Source organism: Phalaenopsis equestris, unplaced genomic scaffold (genome assembly GCF_001263595.1).
Source record: "Phalaenopsis equestris unplaced genomic scaffold, ASM126359v1 Scaffold000002, whole genome shotgun sequence".
Classification (NCBI taxonomy): domain Eukaryota; kingdom Viridiplantae; phylum Streptophyta; class Magnoliopsida; order Asparagales; family Orchidaceae; genus Phalaenopsis; species Phalaenopsis equestris.
In genome coordinates this window covers 59,170,809-59,189,989 of record NW_018164444.1, presented here as the reverse complement: position 1 = coordinate 59,189,989, position 19,181 = coordinate 59,170,809, and the positions used below count along the sequence as shown (strand labels likewise).

At 34.4% G+C, this 19,181-nt stretch overlaps 1 protein-coding gene across 1 annotated transcript; it reads right to left on the bottom strand.

The window, feature by feature from the left end:
* Window positions 1-14,112: 14,112 nt before the first annotated feature.
* Window positions 14,113-14,842, bottom strand: LOC110018008 (protein MKS1-like). Its single transcript, XM_020715212.1, has one exon. The coding sequence runs from the start codon at window positions 14,810-14,812 to the stop codon at window positions 14,237-14,239; it is 576 nt and encodes a 191-aa protein (XP_020570871.1). The 5' UTR covers window positions 14,813-14,842; the 3' UTR covers window positions 14,113-14,236.
* Between the last annotated feature and the right edge of the window lie 4,339 nt (window positions 14,843-19,181).

The following is a 19,181-nucleotide window of genomic DNA, read 5'->3' as shown; positions in this document are numbered from 1 at the left end:
GCCATCTGCCTTACTATTTCACCAAGGATGATCTTCCCTCAAAAGGGAAACCCATATAACGACATCATTGCAATAACAATGAAAATAAACAATTACCAAGTAGGGAGTATTATCATTGATTCGGGGTGGTCTGTGATTGTACTATTCAAACAAGTATTTGACAAGCTGAGCCTCACTGCCAATCAGATAACCGCACGGGCCGGTCCGCTATATGGAATCTTGGGCAAAAGGAAGGAAGCATTGGGAATGATCAGAATCCTTGTAAGTTAGGGAGAAAATGAAATAATAGTTTACACTGATAGAAGATTTTCTCATGATGGATTCGACCCCAACTTATAACGCTATATTCGGTTGACTATTGCTGAACAATATCAGAGCAATAGTCTCTACTTACCATGTCGCTGTCAAAGAGTGGTGACGGCGGGCCTCAGGCGCAAACGATGAGAGAGGTTGGTGCCACGGCTAGGGCTTCACATGGAGTTCACGATCGAGGAGTTTCGACGCTGAAGCTGGAAGGGTTCTTTTATGAGGGAAAATATTTTTTTATTTTGTTATTATTTACTTAAAGTCATTGATTTGTGTGTTTCGGGTTCATGCACAAAACAATAGCAAAATGGGTGTCCTTCCTAGCTAAAATCGATTTTTCAGATGCGCTCACACGGTTCGTTTCTTCGTTCGGGGTCATCTGAACAAGCTTGTTGCCGATCGAGCAAAAAATGAGGTCAATATGTACACATAAAAATGTGTCAGCACGAATCTCAAAGCAAGTGAGCAACTCAGGAATAAGTTGCAGACGATCAAGAGTAGCCTTCGATGATCGTTTCCGGATGAGTTTTATCGAAAAAAATGCACCTTATCTAAGCAATTGACAGAAGACACCAAGATAAAAACTTGTAGGAGGGGGTAATCAGCCTTCGAGACGATCGACAGGGAGTGATCTTTTGAATCAACGCTTGTCAGGGGATTTACAACCCTCATCGATCAAATTGGCCTCTGGTCTTATTTTATGCAAATAACTCTGTGATTACCAAAAAACTCCCTTGACAAAGTTAATAATGAGAGGGCCAATGCTGGGATGTAGGTATATATATAGGGGTCCATATCATGAATAAATGACACCATTTTTTATCAGCCACTGTTCTCTTTTTCTCTTTTAATTACTTCCTAATAGAATGTTTCATTCATTGGATGTGTTTTGCAGATATTTTTGAGTCTGTGTATCAAAGATCATAACCACGTAAAATATTAATTAAAAACGGGAACAAATATAATGAATTCCTACATAGCCTGTTTTTTTTTTTTTTAAAGTCTGCTTATTATGCAATTTATTTTATAAAGCTCAGCATTCATAACATTTATTCATAAAAAAATATATCCATGCGTGCAATTACAGAAACTATGTTTAAAGTGAGAAGGAAAAAATTTTACCCAAAATTAGAGGGAGATAAAACATATAAAATACACTCGCTTATATAAGCATTTAAAGTTAAAATTTTTATATTATATGAAATTATATTTGATTTTCTCAAAATTAGAGGGAGTCAAAACATCTACAATATACTCGAATGGATTGTCAACAGATCACCAATAGACGATACCCTCAATGCATATTATCTGCACCACTCCGACATCCAGGTATCAAGTTGGTTTCTCATGTTTTCACTGGAGACAATTGTGGCATCTGGAATCAGACCATTGTAATTGTCCTCTTTGTCAAAAAAGAAAATAAAAAATGACGTTTTTGACACGTTAACAAGACCTGATGATCCTAATTTGGTAATTTATTAGAATGGAAACAATAATATTGTTATTTCTTGGATCATAAAGTCTATAACTATATACCCAAATATGATCATATACATAAACTAAGCTTTTTTAGGGGCACAATAAAAGGGTCAATAGACTTTATGGGCTTCAAATGCCCATACATTAAGATCAAGTCATTCATAAGCTGAGCTCGCTTGTCAAAGTGGTCGAGCTGAGCTCAGCTGTCGAAGTGGTCGATCTAAGCCCGACTGCTGAAGTGGTTGCTTTAAGCCCATTTGTTGAAGTAGTCGTTCTAGTCCAGGGCAAACAAGCTGCTGGAAAAAAAATAATAATAAAAAAAAAACTCTAGTACCTCATAGTACATGCGTCAATCATTTTCATGTAGTTACCTAACTACCACACCGCGATCTTTTTACCAAGATTCCGTGCATGGACACAATACTACATTGAATGTAATTTTTTTTTAATTTCTCTCATGTATAAAATGGAGGCGAAATGAAGCTTTTAGGGGAATTGATGATCTAAAAAGAAAAGGATCTCCAAGACTCACTAACAAACACACAAACCCTCGCTCCCTCCCTCCCTCCCATTTCTAAGAAGAATATACCCTTTCTTTTAGTAATTCTTGGCAGCAAAGAAATCATAATAAAATATAGAGTGATAAATACAAGCTCTAGCAATATATCCAACAACTTCTCTCATACCTTCCTCCAAAAAATCAAGCCTTTACCTGGTTGTAAGAACTCATGAATAATACAAGACCCTATATCCTAAAAGTATTCAAATCCTAAAAGGTGCGGTGAACGTGAAATTTATACTCAGACTCTGTAAAAAAGATCCTTCCAGTATATGGAAGACAAAAAAAATGATCGATTACACTAAAAAGTTCATGACACAATAGACCAACGACTCTAAGGAGCAAGTCCTGAAAGCTATACAAGATTGAAGATAAGAAGCCTCTTGATATTGTTCCAAAGCTTAACCTATGATGCATTTGAGATCATTTGTTTTTGTGGTTAGTAAACGAGAAGTGTCAAGACAAGGACCAGTGAGGCTAGAGCTTCCTAGAAGAACCTTCCAAGAGCATGAACCAGATAAGTTCTTGGTCTGAGGCTAAAAGAAGAAGAAGAACAAGAAATGGATGAAACTCACATCCTAGAGCATGAATCTTCAAAATCCTCAAACGAAGGAGCCAAAAGAAGAAGAATAATAATAAATTACAAAGATTGTTTTAGAATACATTCTTAAGAGAGATTGAGAAAGTCGAGACACCAAGAAACTTTAAGAGTTCTTCTTTTGACACTTATAAAGGAAAGCCAGATCCTATTGACCATGTATCATCTTTTGAGTCAGCTAAATGTCTGTTAAGGTTAAATGATGCCTTAAAATGTCAATTTTCTCATTAGAAAGTTAAAAGAATCAACCTTGTGCTTGTAGATCAACTTACCTATAGGAGTCATCACCTCCTTCAAAGAGTTCAAGCGCATGTTCATATCTAAGTTTGACAACACAAAAAGGCCGGCAAAGAACTCTTAGGCTCTTCCAAAGATCCTTAAGGATCCTATGAAGAGCCTAAAAAGCTTAATCATATGTTTCTAGTGAGAGATGATGGATGTTTAAGACATAGAACTTACTATTTCTCATGCAACCTTGGCTCAAGGCCTACATGAAGATCCGTTCAGATACACACTTAGCTTATAAAAGCAGAGAGCTTTGCCTGAGCTTTTGGAGCTTGCAAATAACTACTTTTTCACTATGGAATAGAATCCTCAATCCACCTCCTTCAAACTACAAAAGCTTAAAGGGAAGTTTAAAAACTAACACCTTCAAGATTGTGGGAAACTAAGTCATCACTTTTGATAGGAGGAACTTTTGGGACACTCCTCATAATGCTTCTAACGATATGAGTGAGAAGATACCAATAGAAGGTTCGTCAGAAGAAGTCCTAAGAGGAGGCAATATTCATCTTGATTCCCTCCTGCCAATGTCACACCATTGAGGGTGTCAATGGCCAAGATCATCAATGTCATCCAAAACAAAGATTTCTTTAAGAAGCCATTTCCAATGAAGGTGAGAACTCATGCACATGATCCCAATGGATACTGCACATATTATAAGAATCACAAAACTAATATAGAGGAATGCTGACATCTTTGTAATCTCATTATGAATTAATAAAAATAGGAAAGTTAAAGAGTTCATTGCCCTTGAAACAAACACTCAAAGGCAAGGAAATGCACCTGGTAAAGAAACTAATAATGAGCCCACTTCTGCGAGACAAGTATGCAATGTGTGCAGTGTACATGCCATCTTTGGAGGAGATGGATCCAAAGCTTCATTGAGGTCTTGCTTGAAGTGATGAAAGATAGAATAGGTCAACTCAACCACTCTACTTAAGCATGCAACATCATTCTACCCATAAGTTACTTTCAGAGATGCAAATCTTCTTGTTGGTTGCAACCCCCTTCAATGATGTCATCATTATCCCTACAATGATTGGCAATATTCAGTTTTGATTCTATTTTGATGCCCTTACCATCATAATATGGGGGAGGATCATCTGAAGCTTGGCTAGGAGTGAGCCCCTCCACGACAATCCCAGTTCTATATTACTTTGTTTGACTCCGCTTCAAGAAATCCCGGATGAATCATTTTTCGGTGAAAAATGTTTGATGCTTTTTTGCCTCAACATCAAGTACTCAGTCACGAGCCTCCTAGATATGGTCTTGAATGATAGTATTGAACTCAAGAGAGTTATTGAAGTCATCCACTACTTTTTTCTTAACCACAACATCAACATCCCTCATAAACCTAAAAAAATTGATCTCTTCCTTCTGAGCTGACATCGTTGAGTTAAGGACTTTCACTCTCCTATTAAATTCACTGAGATCGGCTTGTGCCTCCACTAATGCCTCTCGAGTTCTCTCTAAATTCTGAAGCTGCAAAAAGAAGAAAGTCATCATTGTTGGGAGTACTTTCATACACTCTGTCAACTGTGATTCCAGAGTCGTGACTTCTTCAACCCTCGATTCATATCAAAACTTATACTAGCGTTAGAGATATTTGATCTTAACAATGGATTTTCAATTTCTAAGAATCAATCCTAGCGCCATCTGGATATCCACAATTTTATACATATGGAAGAAAAGAATTTTGGGTCAGACAGATAAAATGATTATACAGTAGAAATATATAAAATAAATTTCGAAGCCCTCAGCCTCCAAGGGCCCAGTACATTTATGAGACAACATATTCTAAGGGATATAAATAATTAAAGGACTGGGCAGGGACTTCCGTGATTCTTTAATCCTCTTATGTTGTTTTCGAGGGAATGCTTCATAGTCGCTGTTTATTGGGGGCCGCTTTGAGGATACAACGAGGGATGACTTGGAAGGTCCCTTCTTATATTTCTTCAATGTCTCAACTATGGATCTTTCATGGTGGAATGAAAATTTGGCCTTGAACAATGATTTCTCACCAACATATTCATGAACATATAGTGTCTCAAGCAGCATCTCCTTAAAGTCAAGAAATCTCAGCATTCAAAGTATTTTCTCCTCAACAGTCTAAAGAGAGGACAACTACTGGAACCTTCCTAATCTAAACAATGTTCAAATTCCACTTTTTTTGTCAAAATCCCAAAACCTGTCCATGTTTGTGGATCCAGCTCTGTGCCTGTTAAAATTCCATCGGTTTTGCTCTCGAACAGGTCCAAATCCCGCAGCCTGCAGACCGAATTCCTTAAGTTGGTTCAACTACCACCATCCCGCCTTCCAACCCTTCAAATTCCTGCAGTCCTGTCCTGCCGATCTGGCTCCCCACACTCATTTACGCGGCCCACTATACTAGACTGTAGTTGCATTTTTGCGGCCTGCCCATTGGCATCCATAGTGATTCAGTAAAAATAATATTTTTCATGCTTAACACGGGATTCAACCCCAACCCTGCACAGGGAGCAAAAGGAGGGCACCAACTGAGTTGATGTCAGTTCTCTGATAAAATATGTATGCATACTAATCTTGTATACCTCCATTAAGTCTTCATCATCCGACACAAATATCAAGGCATGACATGGATCTCGAGGTGACTTTTTTAGTAAGAAATACTGAAACATCGATAAAAAGTCAACCATAACTCTGTTTTTTGCAAACTTGAAGTCAAACTGACCGGCTCGACAAGAAGAAAATGTTGGTCCAATCTAAACCAAATCAAGCCCAGATCAAGCCATTAAACCACTTTTATAAGTTTTATGGATATATTTAGAAGGTCAATTGAATGTCAGCTCTGACAAGTCTATAGTGATAAGATGAATCCAATGAACCAAGATCACTCAATTTTGACATCTTTAAGGCACTCAAATGTACATCAAATGTCCTTCGATCGAGGGAAGCCCTTTTAGTCGTCCCATCAAAGTAACTTATATTTCTGCATTAATTGCACCCTGAAGTTTATAAATAGAGCCCCACCCCCACACCTATCTCATGAGGTAGGAGGACAACTTGAGGCTTGAAAATGAACTTGAAGCTGTGAGAAGAAATTGAAGCCTAGAACCACTTCTGTCGTCGTCGAACGCCATCAACTATCATCGACCACCACCGACCACTCTCATCCATCATCGATCACTACCAGTCATCGCCTACCATCTTCGAGCACTCCTGTCGAGGTCAACCACCTCTGAGCACCGTCGACTACCACAGACCGTTATCGACCACCGTCAACCACCGTCAATCACTGCCAACCACTGTCGACTACCAGCGACCGGACGCCGCCAATCACTATCAGTCACCGCCCGTCAACGTTGTAACTAAGGAAATATAGTAACTATTTCCGGCTTGTGGGACAAGTATTTGCAGCTATAATCATTTTTTTATAGTAGAACTCTTCAACTGCTCCATACCCTATGGTTTTTCCCTTTCCGAGCTTTCCAAGTAAAAACTTCTGGTCTCATAATTAGTTGTGTTCTCTTTTTTGAGTGTATTCAATCTTCATAACTCACCAAGAAGATAATCTGCTACACTACTATCATTAATTTTCTAGCACGCACCATTATTTAGTAATTTACTTGAAATAATGCTTCAAAAATACTTCTATTCTAAGTTCAGTAACATATTAGTAATTTACTCTACTATCATTAATTTTCAAATAATGCTATTCTAAGTTCAGTAACATATTCAGTAACTTACTTGAAATTGTGTCAACCTTTGTTATGGCGACTAATATGCCATCATTGAGTTTGCACCAGGACAGATTCAACGCAACGCCATGCATGTCATCTTAAATGACAGTGCATGTTATGTTGAAATTATCAATAAATTATTTCTCTTCAAAAAGAAATACACAAATGGATAATCTGAGCGAGTCAACGCTGATAAAAAAGAATACAATATCATTTTTTCTATGCGCTACAGCTTTTTATTGTACTATATTGAGAAAAGGAACATTGGTTCTCTCACATCTCTAATAATGTGCCATATGGCATATGGAGAGAATTTCGTAGAAGAGGGATTTATGATGTTCATTAGTTATAATACATTCAATGTTCAAAGTCGTGCTTAATTACGTGAGGCATGACTTGCGACTTGAACAATAGGTTTAAAATAATATTTGAGATTTGCATAAATTATGATTATTTGGAAAGAAAGGAGAGTTGTGATTTAAGAAAAAAAAAAGAAAAACTTATGATGGTATAGATATCTTTTTCTTTCTAGTCATAGTGTTGTGAAATATCTTTTTCTAAATATATTTTTAGTAATAATACAAGTCTATTAAGATATGTATATGATTTAAGAAAAAATTCTCTTATAGGTGATGTTTCCTCTATGTTTTATGTATACTATCATAATATTTTTTTTTTGAAAAGAGATGTGTATTTAATGTGCTCAAATTTAATGTCTAGAACTCTGCAAAGTACTTCTCTTGGAATACTATCATAAGTTTTTTTTTTTGTAAATCAACAAAAAATATTTAAATTCTTACACACTCTCTCTATATTTCTCCTTTAAATCTCTCAATAAATGTATAGCTTCCATAGGAGACTTGTGTAGCATGAATCCAAAGTGATTTTGAGAATTTATGTATCACGTTGTATTATATGTTCAAGCACTCTCTCTAAAAAAATTAATGTATGCCACATTAACTTATATCATCTACAATTTTCACACTCTTGAGCATCCTTTAATTCTAAAAGATAGGAAATGATAGACTTTTTCTTTACTCATCAGACATCTACTACTTTTCACACTTCATTTTCTTTAAAGCCCCCTAAGCTTTTGTTTTACTAATGTGACTATGGAAATAAAAAAAAAAATGTTTTTATTATTTACAATATTAAGAGCACTAAAATCTATTGTATTTTCATAATCTTCATTAAAAATATTATCGAAATATCTCACCAACCTATGTTGAATATCATCATATAAGAAAAACACCTTTTTTATTTTCATTCTTAATACACTTTATTTGAACTAAATTTATAGTTTTGTTATCTCTTTGCTTGGCTAGTTTAAACATATATCTTTCAAACTCTTTCGTTTATAATATTTTTTAAGGAACATTAAAAGTGAAAATCTTAATTAGCATTATAAATTATTCTCTTAGACTTCCAACAAGGCTATTTTATATTCTCCAATGCTTTAAGCTTTTTACATCCAAAGCAATTTTTATAATAAAACTTCCTTTTTATCTTTTCTTGCATATTATTATTCCAATACCAATTATTTTTATTCGAAAGAACTTTTCTTTTTTATTCTCTCATAACTTATTTAATAGTACTCATTACTTTATCCTATATAGTATTAGGTTCTTCATGAACATTTCAAGTCCTAATATAATAAAATTTACTTATGAAAATAAATTTATTTGTGTTTTTTAAGTATCCTAATCTAATTCTAAAAAATATTTAATTATATTTTCTTCTTCCAATATTTCATCTTAAAATTCAAAAGCAATAATCAATGTTGTTTATTTAAATTTTTACTTGGAATAACCATACAATCTTTACAATCTCAAGGATCTATTTTTTATAAGAAAATAATCAATTTTTATTTTATTAGATCCATTTTTATAAGTGATAATCAACTCATCGTTTTTCTTAAATAATGTATTATCAATGAAATTTAGATTTTGATGTGAATTTCCATCTTAGAACTGACAAATTAGATTTTGAAGTGAATTTTCATTCTTGTTGTGGAAATTAAATTTCGCATTGAAGAATGTAGTGAAAACTCTTATATCTTAAGAAATGTTTCCTTCTAAGTATATACTTCCAGATGTTTGGTCAATCAAGTAAGGGGCTCGGTGACGAGCATGTTTAGTTTAATTATTGGTTTTATAGTTGGAAACAAACATGCTTGTGTGGGATTGGAGTAGCTAAAATTGAAGATAATATTAGAAAGAGACATTATGAAGTCTAAATAAAAGATCGAAATAAATTTTTCTAAATATAAAACAACAATTACTGCTCGAAAATTTATTGATTTTAATTTTGACTCGGATTTTCTTAGAGCTGACAACAATTAAGCTTGAAAGATGAACATTAACAGCCTACTGAGGCTGTTAGGGCTATTTAAGATCGATAATGGGTGAACATTTGTCAATATTTTATTTCTAATCTTATTTGTCACCATAGCTACACAAACTCATTCCCGAGTAGGGTTGTAAACAAGCCGAGCTGGAGCAAGTTGAGCCTCGGCCCGTGTTCAGGTCGTTCCAATTTAGATCATGTTTGAAATGACTCATAAACAATGTGTTCGTGTTCGGCTCGAATAATATATTCTTGTTCGTGTTCGGCTGAAAATAGGCTCAGTAAAATATAAAATGTTGCTGAATCGCACAAATAATACTGCAGATGGTGGAATAACACCAATAACACATCGATAACACCCGCAATAACACCTGAGTAACACTCAAATAGTGCAGGTCGTTATTCCGCGGTGCTTTGGTGTTATTCTGTGGTGTAACATCGTAGAATGACATCGATAACACCAATAACACCGCAGAATAACAACGATAACACCACTGACGACATAATAATACTGACAACACAACGAGTGTTACTCGGTATTATTCTGCGGTATTAGTGGTTTTATTGGTTTTATTCTGCGGTGTTATACAACAGAATAACACCAATAACAACACAGATGGAGGAATAACATCGATGACACAATGGGTGTTACTCGAGTGTTATTCCACGGTGTTATTGGTGTTATCAGTGTAATTCCATAGTGTTACATTGCAGAATAACATACCAACAACATCGCAAGCAGAGGAATAACACCGATAACCCAGAGGGTGTTACTTGAGTGTTATTTTGCGGTGTTATTGGTGTTATCAGTGTTATTAAGGGGTGTTACACCGTGGAATAACACCAATAACACTGTAGAATATTGAGTATACTTATATTTTTATTTATTTATTTATTTTAGAGCCAATTCGAGCCGAACACAAGCGAAAAAATATTTGGTTGTGTTTGGCTCGTTTATATTTTGAACTTAAAAGTTTGTTCGTGTTCAACTCGTTAAGCTTAACGAACGAGCTGAACATGAGCTGTTCGTGAACAATGAACCCTTTTTACAGCCCAATTCACTAGTATATTTTACTCACAATTTATCTATAAATGTAAAACCAGTGATCTGTGTGGGGTTTACGAATAGCTATTCACTTGGAGACAAAATATGAAACAAATATAGCTACAGTGGTGTACAGTATTAGAGAAATACTCCTTAATCAATTACAAGTCAATGTGTGATTGTTTGATTTTTTTCAACATAATTAATATATTAAGATGTTAAACAATCCGACTTCAAGCCGAGATGATGTAGATACCAACCAACCAACTTAAAATATACTAATTAATCGCATACCCATTTATATCACAATCACTTTGAACAAGAGATATCTAGAATATTCACACTTTTAAATAATTTGATTACTCGTAGTTACAATTTTGCCACCAGAGCTACTACTACTAAAATTACATTTCAAGTGTTAAGTTCTAGATCAACTCAAACGAAGGACTTTAGACTCCAATAACGGCCTCCAAAATTTAAGTTTTTCCTAAACTCTTTCTCTAATCTTATTCACGAGAAGGATATTTCCCGCAAAAAGCATACACCAACGTGCATCCTCATGTAAATGTCTAGTAAGAACATCCATAAATAAAGCAAAAAATATATGTGCTTAAAGCTAATCCCTGATGTAATTAGGGTTGTTAACGATCTGATTTTGAGCTTCGCTGTGATCGGCTTAAAATCTGCTAAAAAATAATTCGATCCAAAGTTTTGGCTCGTAGCTTGGCTCATTGATTTCGATCCCAACCAAAATTTGAATCATTTTTTCAATGATTAATTATCTTCGAACTAAATTCACAGTCATATGTTGTTAACGATCCGATTTTGAGCCGAGCTAGGGTCGGCTGAAAATCAATTAAAAACAATTCAATCCAGAACTTTGGCTTGCAGGTTGACTCATTTATTTTGATCCCATCTCTCTCAGAGCTAAAATTTGAATCAATCTTCGAGCGTTTAACGATGTTCGAGCTAAATTCACAGCCCTAGATGTAATCCAATTGAAATAGAAAAATATTTGGCAAACTTCATATTCCCTAAAACCTAAACCCTAAAAGCATTCTTCAAAGAAAATGAAAGTAAAATCGAAAATGAAGATAACAAGTTACCTTTCTCTGTCTTTTTGGGTAGCATAGAAGCAGAAGAAGGATAAAAATGGGATTTTCGATCACTGTAAACTACGATCTCGCCGTTGCATTCCCATCTATCTCCTATTGTGACTGTATCGTGAGGGTTTCAGACGAAGGTGATGGTTTTGGATGAAACTGAGAGGGACATGCGTGAGGCACATGCAAGAGTTTCAGGGAGAGGCAAGAGAGAAGACGAGGCTGGGGAGGAGGGACTAGGGCAAGACCGGGAGGGAGGTGATTTCGGCAGTATATAGGATTAGTGTCACTGTCTATCAATGACTTTTGTTATGGCGGTTATTAATACTATTACCGACGGTCATTCACGTCAATTAATAAGAAATGCATCAGTTAAATCCCCGTCAGATGTCGAGTTCGAAAATAACCAACGAAATATAGCCGTCAATTAATAATTGCTTATAACCGCCGGGTTATTCTGTCTGTAATAATTAAAAGCAATCAAAAAATAAAATGTTGTTGATAAACGCCGATATACGTTATAGTTATGTCGTCGCAAATAATCAAGATAAAAAATATTCATAAAATCATCGATAATTATAATAATTTTTCCGACGTATAATAAGTTATCGATTTTTTTCGTCGGTTTTAGCGCTTTTTCCTATAGTGCATCTGCGGCCCACACAACCAACTAATACCATGGCTTTCAGCTACATCATATACAACAATATGGAGCTACAACCACCATATATAAAATTCACGGTGGACTATTGTCTCTATAGTAATCGAATACAACACTTACAACTTGCTATCAACGAGAACTACATTCATTACAACTAGACTACTACTATTATCGATAAACCATCATTAAATTTATAACTCTATCTTTTTTAATTCATAAAAAGACTGAACAATTGCACTCATTATTTATAGTGAATTATTTTAATTAGGCTAAGTCCCATAATTTTTTTCCCATTCCAAAATTTTTCAAGTAAAATGCTAAGATGTCCCTTACTTGTTACTTTTCTTTAATTACCTAAGTATATGTTAGATTCTCATACAATACTAATATAATAATTTATTATTCTACTATCGTGAATCTTCTAACACTCATTAACAACATTGATATTATAATGATATGCCTTAAAATTTGATCAATGATGTTAAAAATAAAGAGCTCAAGGATCCGTCATAAATTTATAATGAAGGTCCCTAGTCCCTGTAGAGTGTCCGTCGCCAGGGCATTCTAAGACGTCGGCAACTTTTTTTAGAATCAGGTTTTGTGATGATATAATAAATACCATAGATCACTTATAAGCTCAAATTGACGTACGACATTGTAGAATAAACCATCATTACTTCTGTACGTTCATTTGGCAAATTAACAAGTATATGTCGTTCCAATAAAAACAATGTCACTTACCATAACGCGGTGGATCAAAGTTCAAAGCCTGACATAATACATTCACTTAAGAAAATAATAATATATATTAAGGACGGCAAAACCAAGAAAGCGGCAATCTTGCCATCATGCCGCGATGAAATAACTAAGAAGGACATTTTACGAGCTTGTAATTCTTTTTTTGTTTTGTAGTTATTGTCTGATCTAAATGCCTCGTTCCACTTGGCACATTGCCCATTTTAATTCGCCCACTATCTCAGAATATTACAAATATACCTTCTGACTCGCCTAACCGGCCCTTATTGCAATTGGGTTAAGATGAATATTTAATTACAACAGAAATTTGTGGGGCGTTTGGGGTTGATAAATCATTAAAAAAAAGCACCTGAAATCTTGCTGAATCTACCTGAAATTAACATAATTAAATAAATAAGATATATTGTAATTTCATGCTTCTTTGCTTCCATTCTCTTTTTTCCCATAATTTTCTTTTGGAAAATTAAAATTATAATACATTTATTTATTTAACAATAAACTCAGGTGAGTCATATATAAAACATTCTTTATTCTTGCATGTAAGATACATTCCAATAGTTCGTATGATAATTTTATTTTTCATGAAATTAATTAATTTTCCAAGGTAAAAGAACAAAAATAACTTTCACATACAGAAATATGTTCTAAATGTAGAAAGAAAAACTTGTGTACCATAGATTTAATTGCCATGTTTATTAGATTTGTTGGTTAAACAATAATGCTGCTAAAATAATTATATATTAGTAAACTTTAGTGCATATCAACATATATTTCCAGCACCATGATCTAGAAATTAAAGTTAATGTAACTGAAACATTCAATTTCCGCTTGCTAATCCTCAACCAGAAGAACATAATATCACATCTAATAAACTAAAATGATTTCTAAATTGTAATCCAACATAATTGGTATATTGATTCTAAAGGATTATAATTTAATTGCCAACTTTGATAAAACAACACTAAGAACAAAGCCTAGACTATAAATTTTGAGTTAATCATTGGTTTGATGAGGAGATATAGTTCATTAATATGTCAGGCATCTCTCCTATTAACATGTGATATAGTATTTGAATGATAGGAAGATAATAGCTTTTGATTTGATAATCATCTTAACAGCTAAAATTCAAAATCTTTTATATTACATAACCAAAAACGAATAGATACTTGACATGATATTTTTATAGTTCGAATAAATAGTTCATTATTAGTTCAACAAAATAATAGTAATCACTGAACCACTTGCCATGCACGTAACACAGATTTATTATTCACAGCACAGTCGCTAAATAACAGCAGAGTTCATCAAAACACAAATCCTATAACCTATAAAATTTAATGACAGTATCCCATTCAGTACACCAACTTATTCTCCTCTCTCATTCACAACGAAAAGAAGAAATTACCAGGACTGGATATGAAGCCTCCATCCATCATCCCTTTGTTGCCATGCAAAGCCGGCACATTCAACTCATGGAAAAAATTGAACTGATTTATATCCACCACCGACGGGGAGAAAAAGTTCGGTGATATCGGCTGAATTCCATTGGCGGAAGCGCCGCCTATTACTAGCCGCCGGAGCTCATCCGTGTCGTCCTGTTCCTTTGAAGCCCTGTTTTGAGCGGGCGAGCTCTGTTTATCGGCGGATAAGTTGCCTTCGGAAGGGTCGGTGGCGGCGGCGGCGGCGGCTGCTTCGGAAGCAGAGCAGCCTGTGAGGCGTTGAACGAGGGACATGAACTCGCTCGGCTTCGTGTGGATTATCTTTGGGGAGACGGTGTAGATGATGACCGGAGGGCGGCGTTGGGCGGCGGGAAGATGGGTGGGAGGAGGAGGAGGAAAAGAAGGTTTTTTGAGCTTGTGGGAGTCTTTGTTAACCTTGAGGGGAGTGGGGCGAGGGCCCTGGAGTTGGATTCCTCGCTTTGGAGAGGGTCTTCCTCTTGGCTGTTCGAAGAGGTCCATGGAAGAAGAGGTTAGGGTTCGAGGCAGAGGGAAGAGGATGGGAGGAGGTTTTAATGGCTTAATTTGTTTCTTGCAGTTCTATTTAAAAGAGAAATTTGGTTAATTGAAAATATAATTTTTTTTTAATAATTATTTTTTAATATTTATTTTGGCTGGGAAGAAAAATATTTGAGATGATTTTTTATTTTTTTATTAAATATATGCACTTGAAATAAATGTATTGTTTGAATATATATATTGAGTTTTTATTAAAGTTGATTTTTTTTTATTTGGTTTTATTATGAAACTCCTCTTTCTATTTAATTTTATTTATCTTGGGGGTTCATTTAAACTGCTTTTTTACATCCATATGTTATGCATATGTTATTGAAAATTGATAATTATAAATATAGCACCATACTATTTATTAAAATTTTGTTTTTTTAGGTAAAAAAAGCTACCAAATATTGATAAATATTTAAAGGATATGCATGGAATTTTTTTTTATTAGTTATCCCTTCATATAAATTATAATATGAGACTCTTTGGATCTCATCTAATAGTAATTCTTCCACCTTCAAACTTTCTATTTTTCAAAAAAAAATAAATTTTTATAAATAGCCTCTAAATTTTTTTATTAGTTTTCATGATTAATATTTGTCAAATTAACGAATAAATTTATACGACCTACATTTTCTCTAATAAAAAAATTGACTTTACGTCGCCAACATCGATGAAGTTTGATCAAGCTGAAACTGTGCTAAAACTAAAAAAATGCTCCATATGTTAAAAAATTGGAAATTGCGTTATTTTTAAAATAAAAAATTTAAAAAAACTTGTCCGTTGTGAATGGATTTTGTGAAAATAACCAAATATTACAACAAGAACCTACATGGAATTTCCGTAGGTGGGCTTTATGCGTGGTGGGGTTTCTCTGGCATGCTGACCGTTGACTTGTCCTTGGCAAATCTGTGTTTGCTGTTACAAACAAAACAGCTGATAGTTGCTATGTGGCCGCTTGGCTTGGTCAAATTACAAAAACAGCTCTTCCGCCTCAACTATAGAAGAAAAAACAGCCCTAATGGCCTTAGGGAAGTGAATTTAGTCTCCGTTTTGGGCAGTTTATTTGGTGCGGTGGCATTTTAAAAATGCACCTAATTTTTTTGAGTAAACTACATTTTGGCAGCTTATGCATTTTCAAAATGCTGTCACACCGCACCTATTGAGGTGTGGTGACAGCTTTCTAGCAGCGGTCTGACTTTTCGAAAAAAAATAAAAATTTATAATAGTCACCGCACCTAGCTTATCAGCATATTACTTTTAATCAACTTATCAGCAAATTATTCAATAAGTTGCACTTGCCCAAACAGACCCTTAGTAAACTTAGCTCAAAGAGCATTAATCACTGGAAATTTGATTTGATTTTTAGCTTGGATTGATATCCTATCGAAATAAACGAGTCGGGCTAAGAGCAGCTTAGCTCTAAATCTGATTGTTAACATCTCTACTTCCTTGCAGACAATTGAGAAAATTTTACCTCACCTAAGAAAAAAAATACCATGTCGCATAAGCATTTGTTATTAACTAGGTGGGTCTTTAACAAATTTAAAATGAAGTGTAAATATCGACTTAGGCTTGGGATAATAATATATAGAATGATTTTTAGTTAACCAAAATATTGGTATTTAAATGAGACATGAATGCATTGGTGATAATTTTTTTGTATCAATGAATGCCTATGAAATTAAAAGGATTACACGACAAAAAATGAATGTAAATATAATGAAGCATCTTCATAAGAAATTATATATGAAGACAATCCAGACAAATGAAGTTTTTTTAATAGATTATTTTTTCTTATCACTTATCACATGTTTAAGAAATTTATACACTTATGTGCTTTAATGGACATATGAGATGTCATCATGAGAAAATAGAAACGTCAAGTTTCTTTAGTCATTTATCAAATGCCATAGCATGGGGTCATTTTCATTGCAAATATCGAACATTTGTATCAAAGCCATGAAATATGATAGGGCTTATGTGATGTTAGGTTTATGTCATATAACAAGTTAATATCGTCTTAGATCACATGTTTGCTTATTATAATTACACCTTAAGATGAATAACTCAAGATATCAACGATAGCATAGCTCACTGACATTCCTAAAGCCAATTATTTATATACTTATGAGAAAAGAGAGGTTTATGTACACTTTTTGTAAGAAAAGGTGATCTCAAATGACAATATATACTACAGGAAAATGCCCTAAAATCGAAGAAAAAATAACGATTTTTTTACATATTGGAAAAATTATTCTAATTACCGACGGTTTTTTATCTTAGTTATTTACAACGACATAACTATAATATAAACTGTCGCTTATCAACAATATTTTATTTTTCGACTGTTTTTAATTATCACCGATAGAATAATCCGTTGGTTATAAACAAATAAAAACTGAAGGCTATAGTTCGTTGGTTACCTTCGAACCTGTCATCTGGCAGGGTTTTAACCAATGCATTTTATCATTAAGCATTGAGAGCGACTACAAGTAATAGTTTTAATAACCGACGCAATTAAAGCTATTGATAGACCAGCAAAACTAAAAATTTATCCCGCCTAAAATCACCTCCCTCCTGATCTTGCCCTAATCTCTCTCCTGACCCTCGTCTTTCTGCCTGAAACCCTCACCTCACCCAAAAACCCTCTACCTGAAACCCTGGTCTTCTCCACCCGATTCCAGAATCTCTATTTTTTCTGAAAACCATCGCCTCCTTCCCTGAATCCCTCGCAATACAGTTGGATAATGAGCTAGTTGGGAATGCAGTGGCGGGATCATGACTTACAGTGATCGAAAACTCCCATTTTTCTCTACTTTCCACTCCTCTGCTACCCGAAATGACCCAAGAAGGTAGCTTGTTTTTTTCATTTTCGCTTTTATTATCATTTTGCTTTGAAGAATGCATTTGGGTAAGGGTTTAGCAACTAGGAGGTTTGCCAAATACTTTTCTTTTTTAGTTTGATTACATACAGGATGGGAGGAGGTTTTAATGGCTTAATTTGTTTCTTGCAGTTCTATTTAAAAGAGAAATTTGGTTAATTGAAAATATAATTTTTTTTTAATAATTATTTTTTAATATTTATTTTGGCTGGGAAGAAAAATATTTGAGATGATTTTTTATTTTTTTATTAAATATATGCACTTGAAATAAATGTATTGTTTGAATATATATATTGAGTTTTTATTAAAGTTGATTTTTTTTTATTTGGTTTTATTATGAAACTCCTCTTTCTATTTAATTTTATTTATCTTGGGGGTTCATTTAAACTGCTTTTTTACATCCATATGTTATTGAAAATTGCTAATTATAAATATAGCAACATACTATTTATTAAAATTTTGTTTTTTTAGATAAAAAAATGCTACCAAATGTTGATAAATATTTAAAGGATATGCATGGAATTTTTTTATTAGTTATCCCTTCATATAAATTATAATATGAGACTCTTTGGATCTCATCTAATGGTAATTCTTCCACCTTCAAACTTTCTATGTTTGCTTTTCAGTTTGATTACATACAGGGTTATGAGTTTAGCTCAAACATCATTAATCACTCACAGATTTATTCGAATTTTGGCTCGAATTGAGATCGGGTTAAAATAAATAAGCCGAGCTGCGAGCTAAACTTTTTGATCAAATTTTTATGAGCCCTAGCTTGGCTCAAAATTGAATCGTTAACAATATATGACTACAAATTTAACTCGATGATCATTAATCGCTGAAAAAAAATTTATTTGAATTTAGGTTGGATCAATATCATATTGAAATAAATGAGCCGACCTTCTAGCCAAATCTTTGGATCAAATTTTTTTCAAGTCGATTTTGAGCAAATCCAAGTTTATTACGTAGTTTGTGTTTTCAGTTTTAGAAGTTTTACCTTGCACTTTACAATTTCGTCTTCCTATTTACTGCATACTTATGTGTTTTATGTTTATTACGTACTGTTCTGTTTTTATTTTGTTAAACAGTTCGTGTTATGTGCAGTAATTAATAAAATTTATTCTCCTTGTTGTAGATGTCGACATGATGCAATGACAGTCTCCCTCTCGACACAATGGGGCGAGGACTACAACACTATCTAATGAAGAAGAATGTAAGAGGCCACCCCGATATTGGCACTCACTCCCACCCCTGCTACCACACCCACCCTCACCCTTACCTCGACCACCACTCCCACAACCGCTCAGCCCCCCCCGCCACAACCTTGACCCCACCTCTGCACCTGCATACGCACTTGCCACAACCCTCGCCCCCACTCTCACCCCCACCTTTGGCACTACCCCCATACCCACCCCACTATTACAACCACCGCCACCCCCACCCCC

Excerpts from the sequence above, each read along its gene's own strand:
- LOC110018008 (XM_020715212.1), bottom strand. The coding sequence starts at position 14,812 with ATGGACCTCTTCGAACAGCCAAGAGGAAGACCCTCTCCAAAGCGAGGA.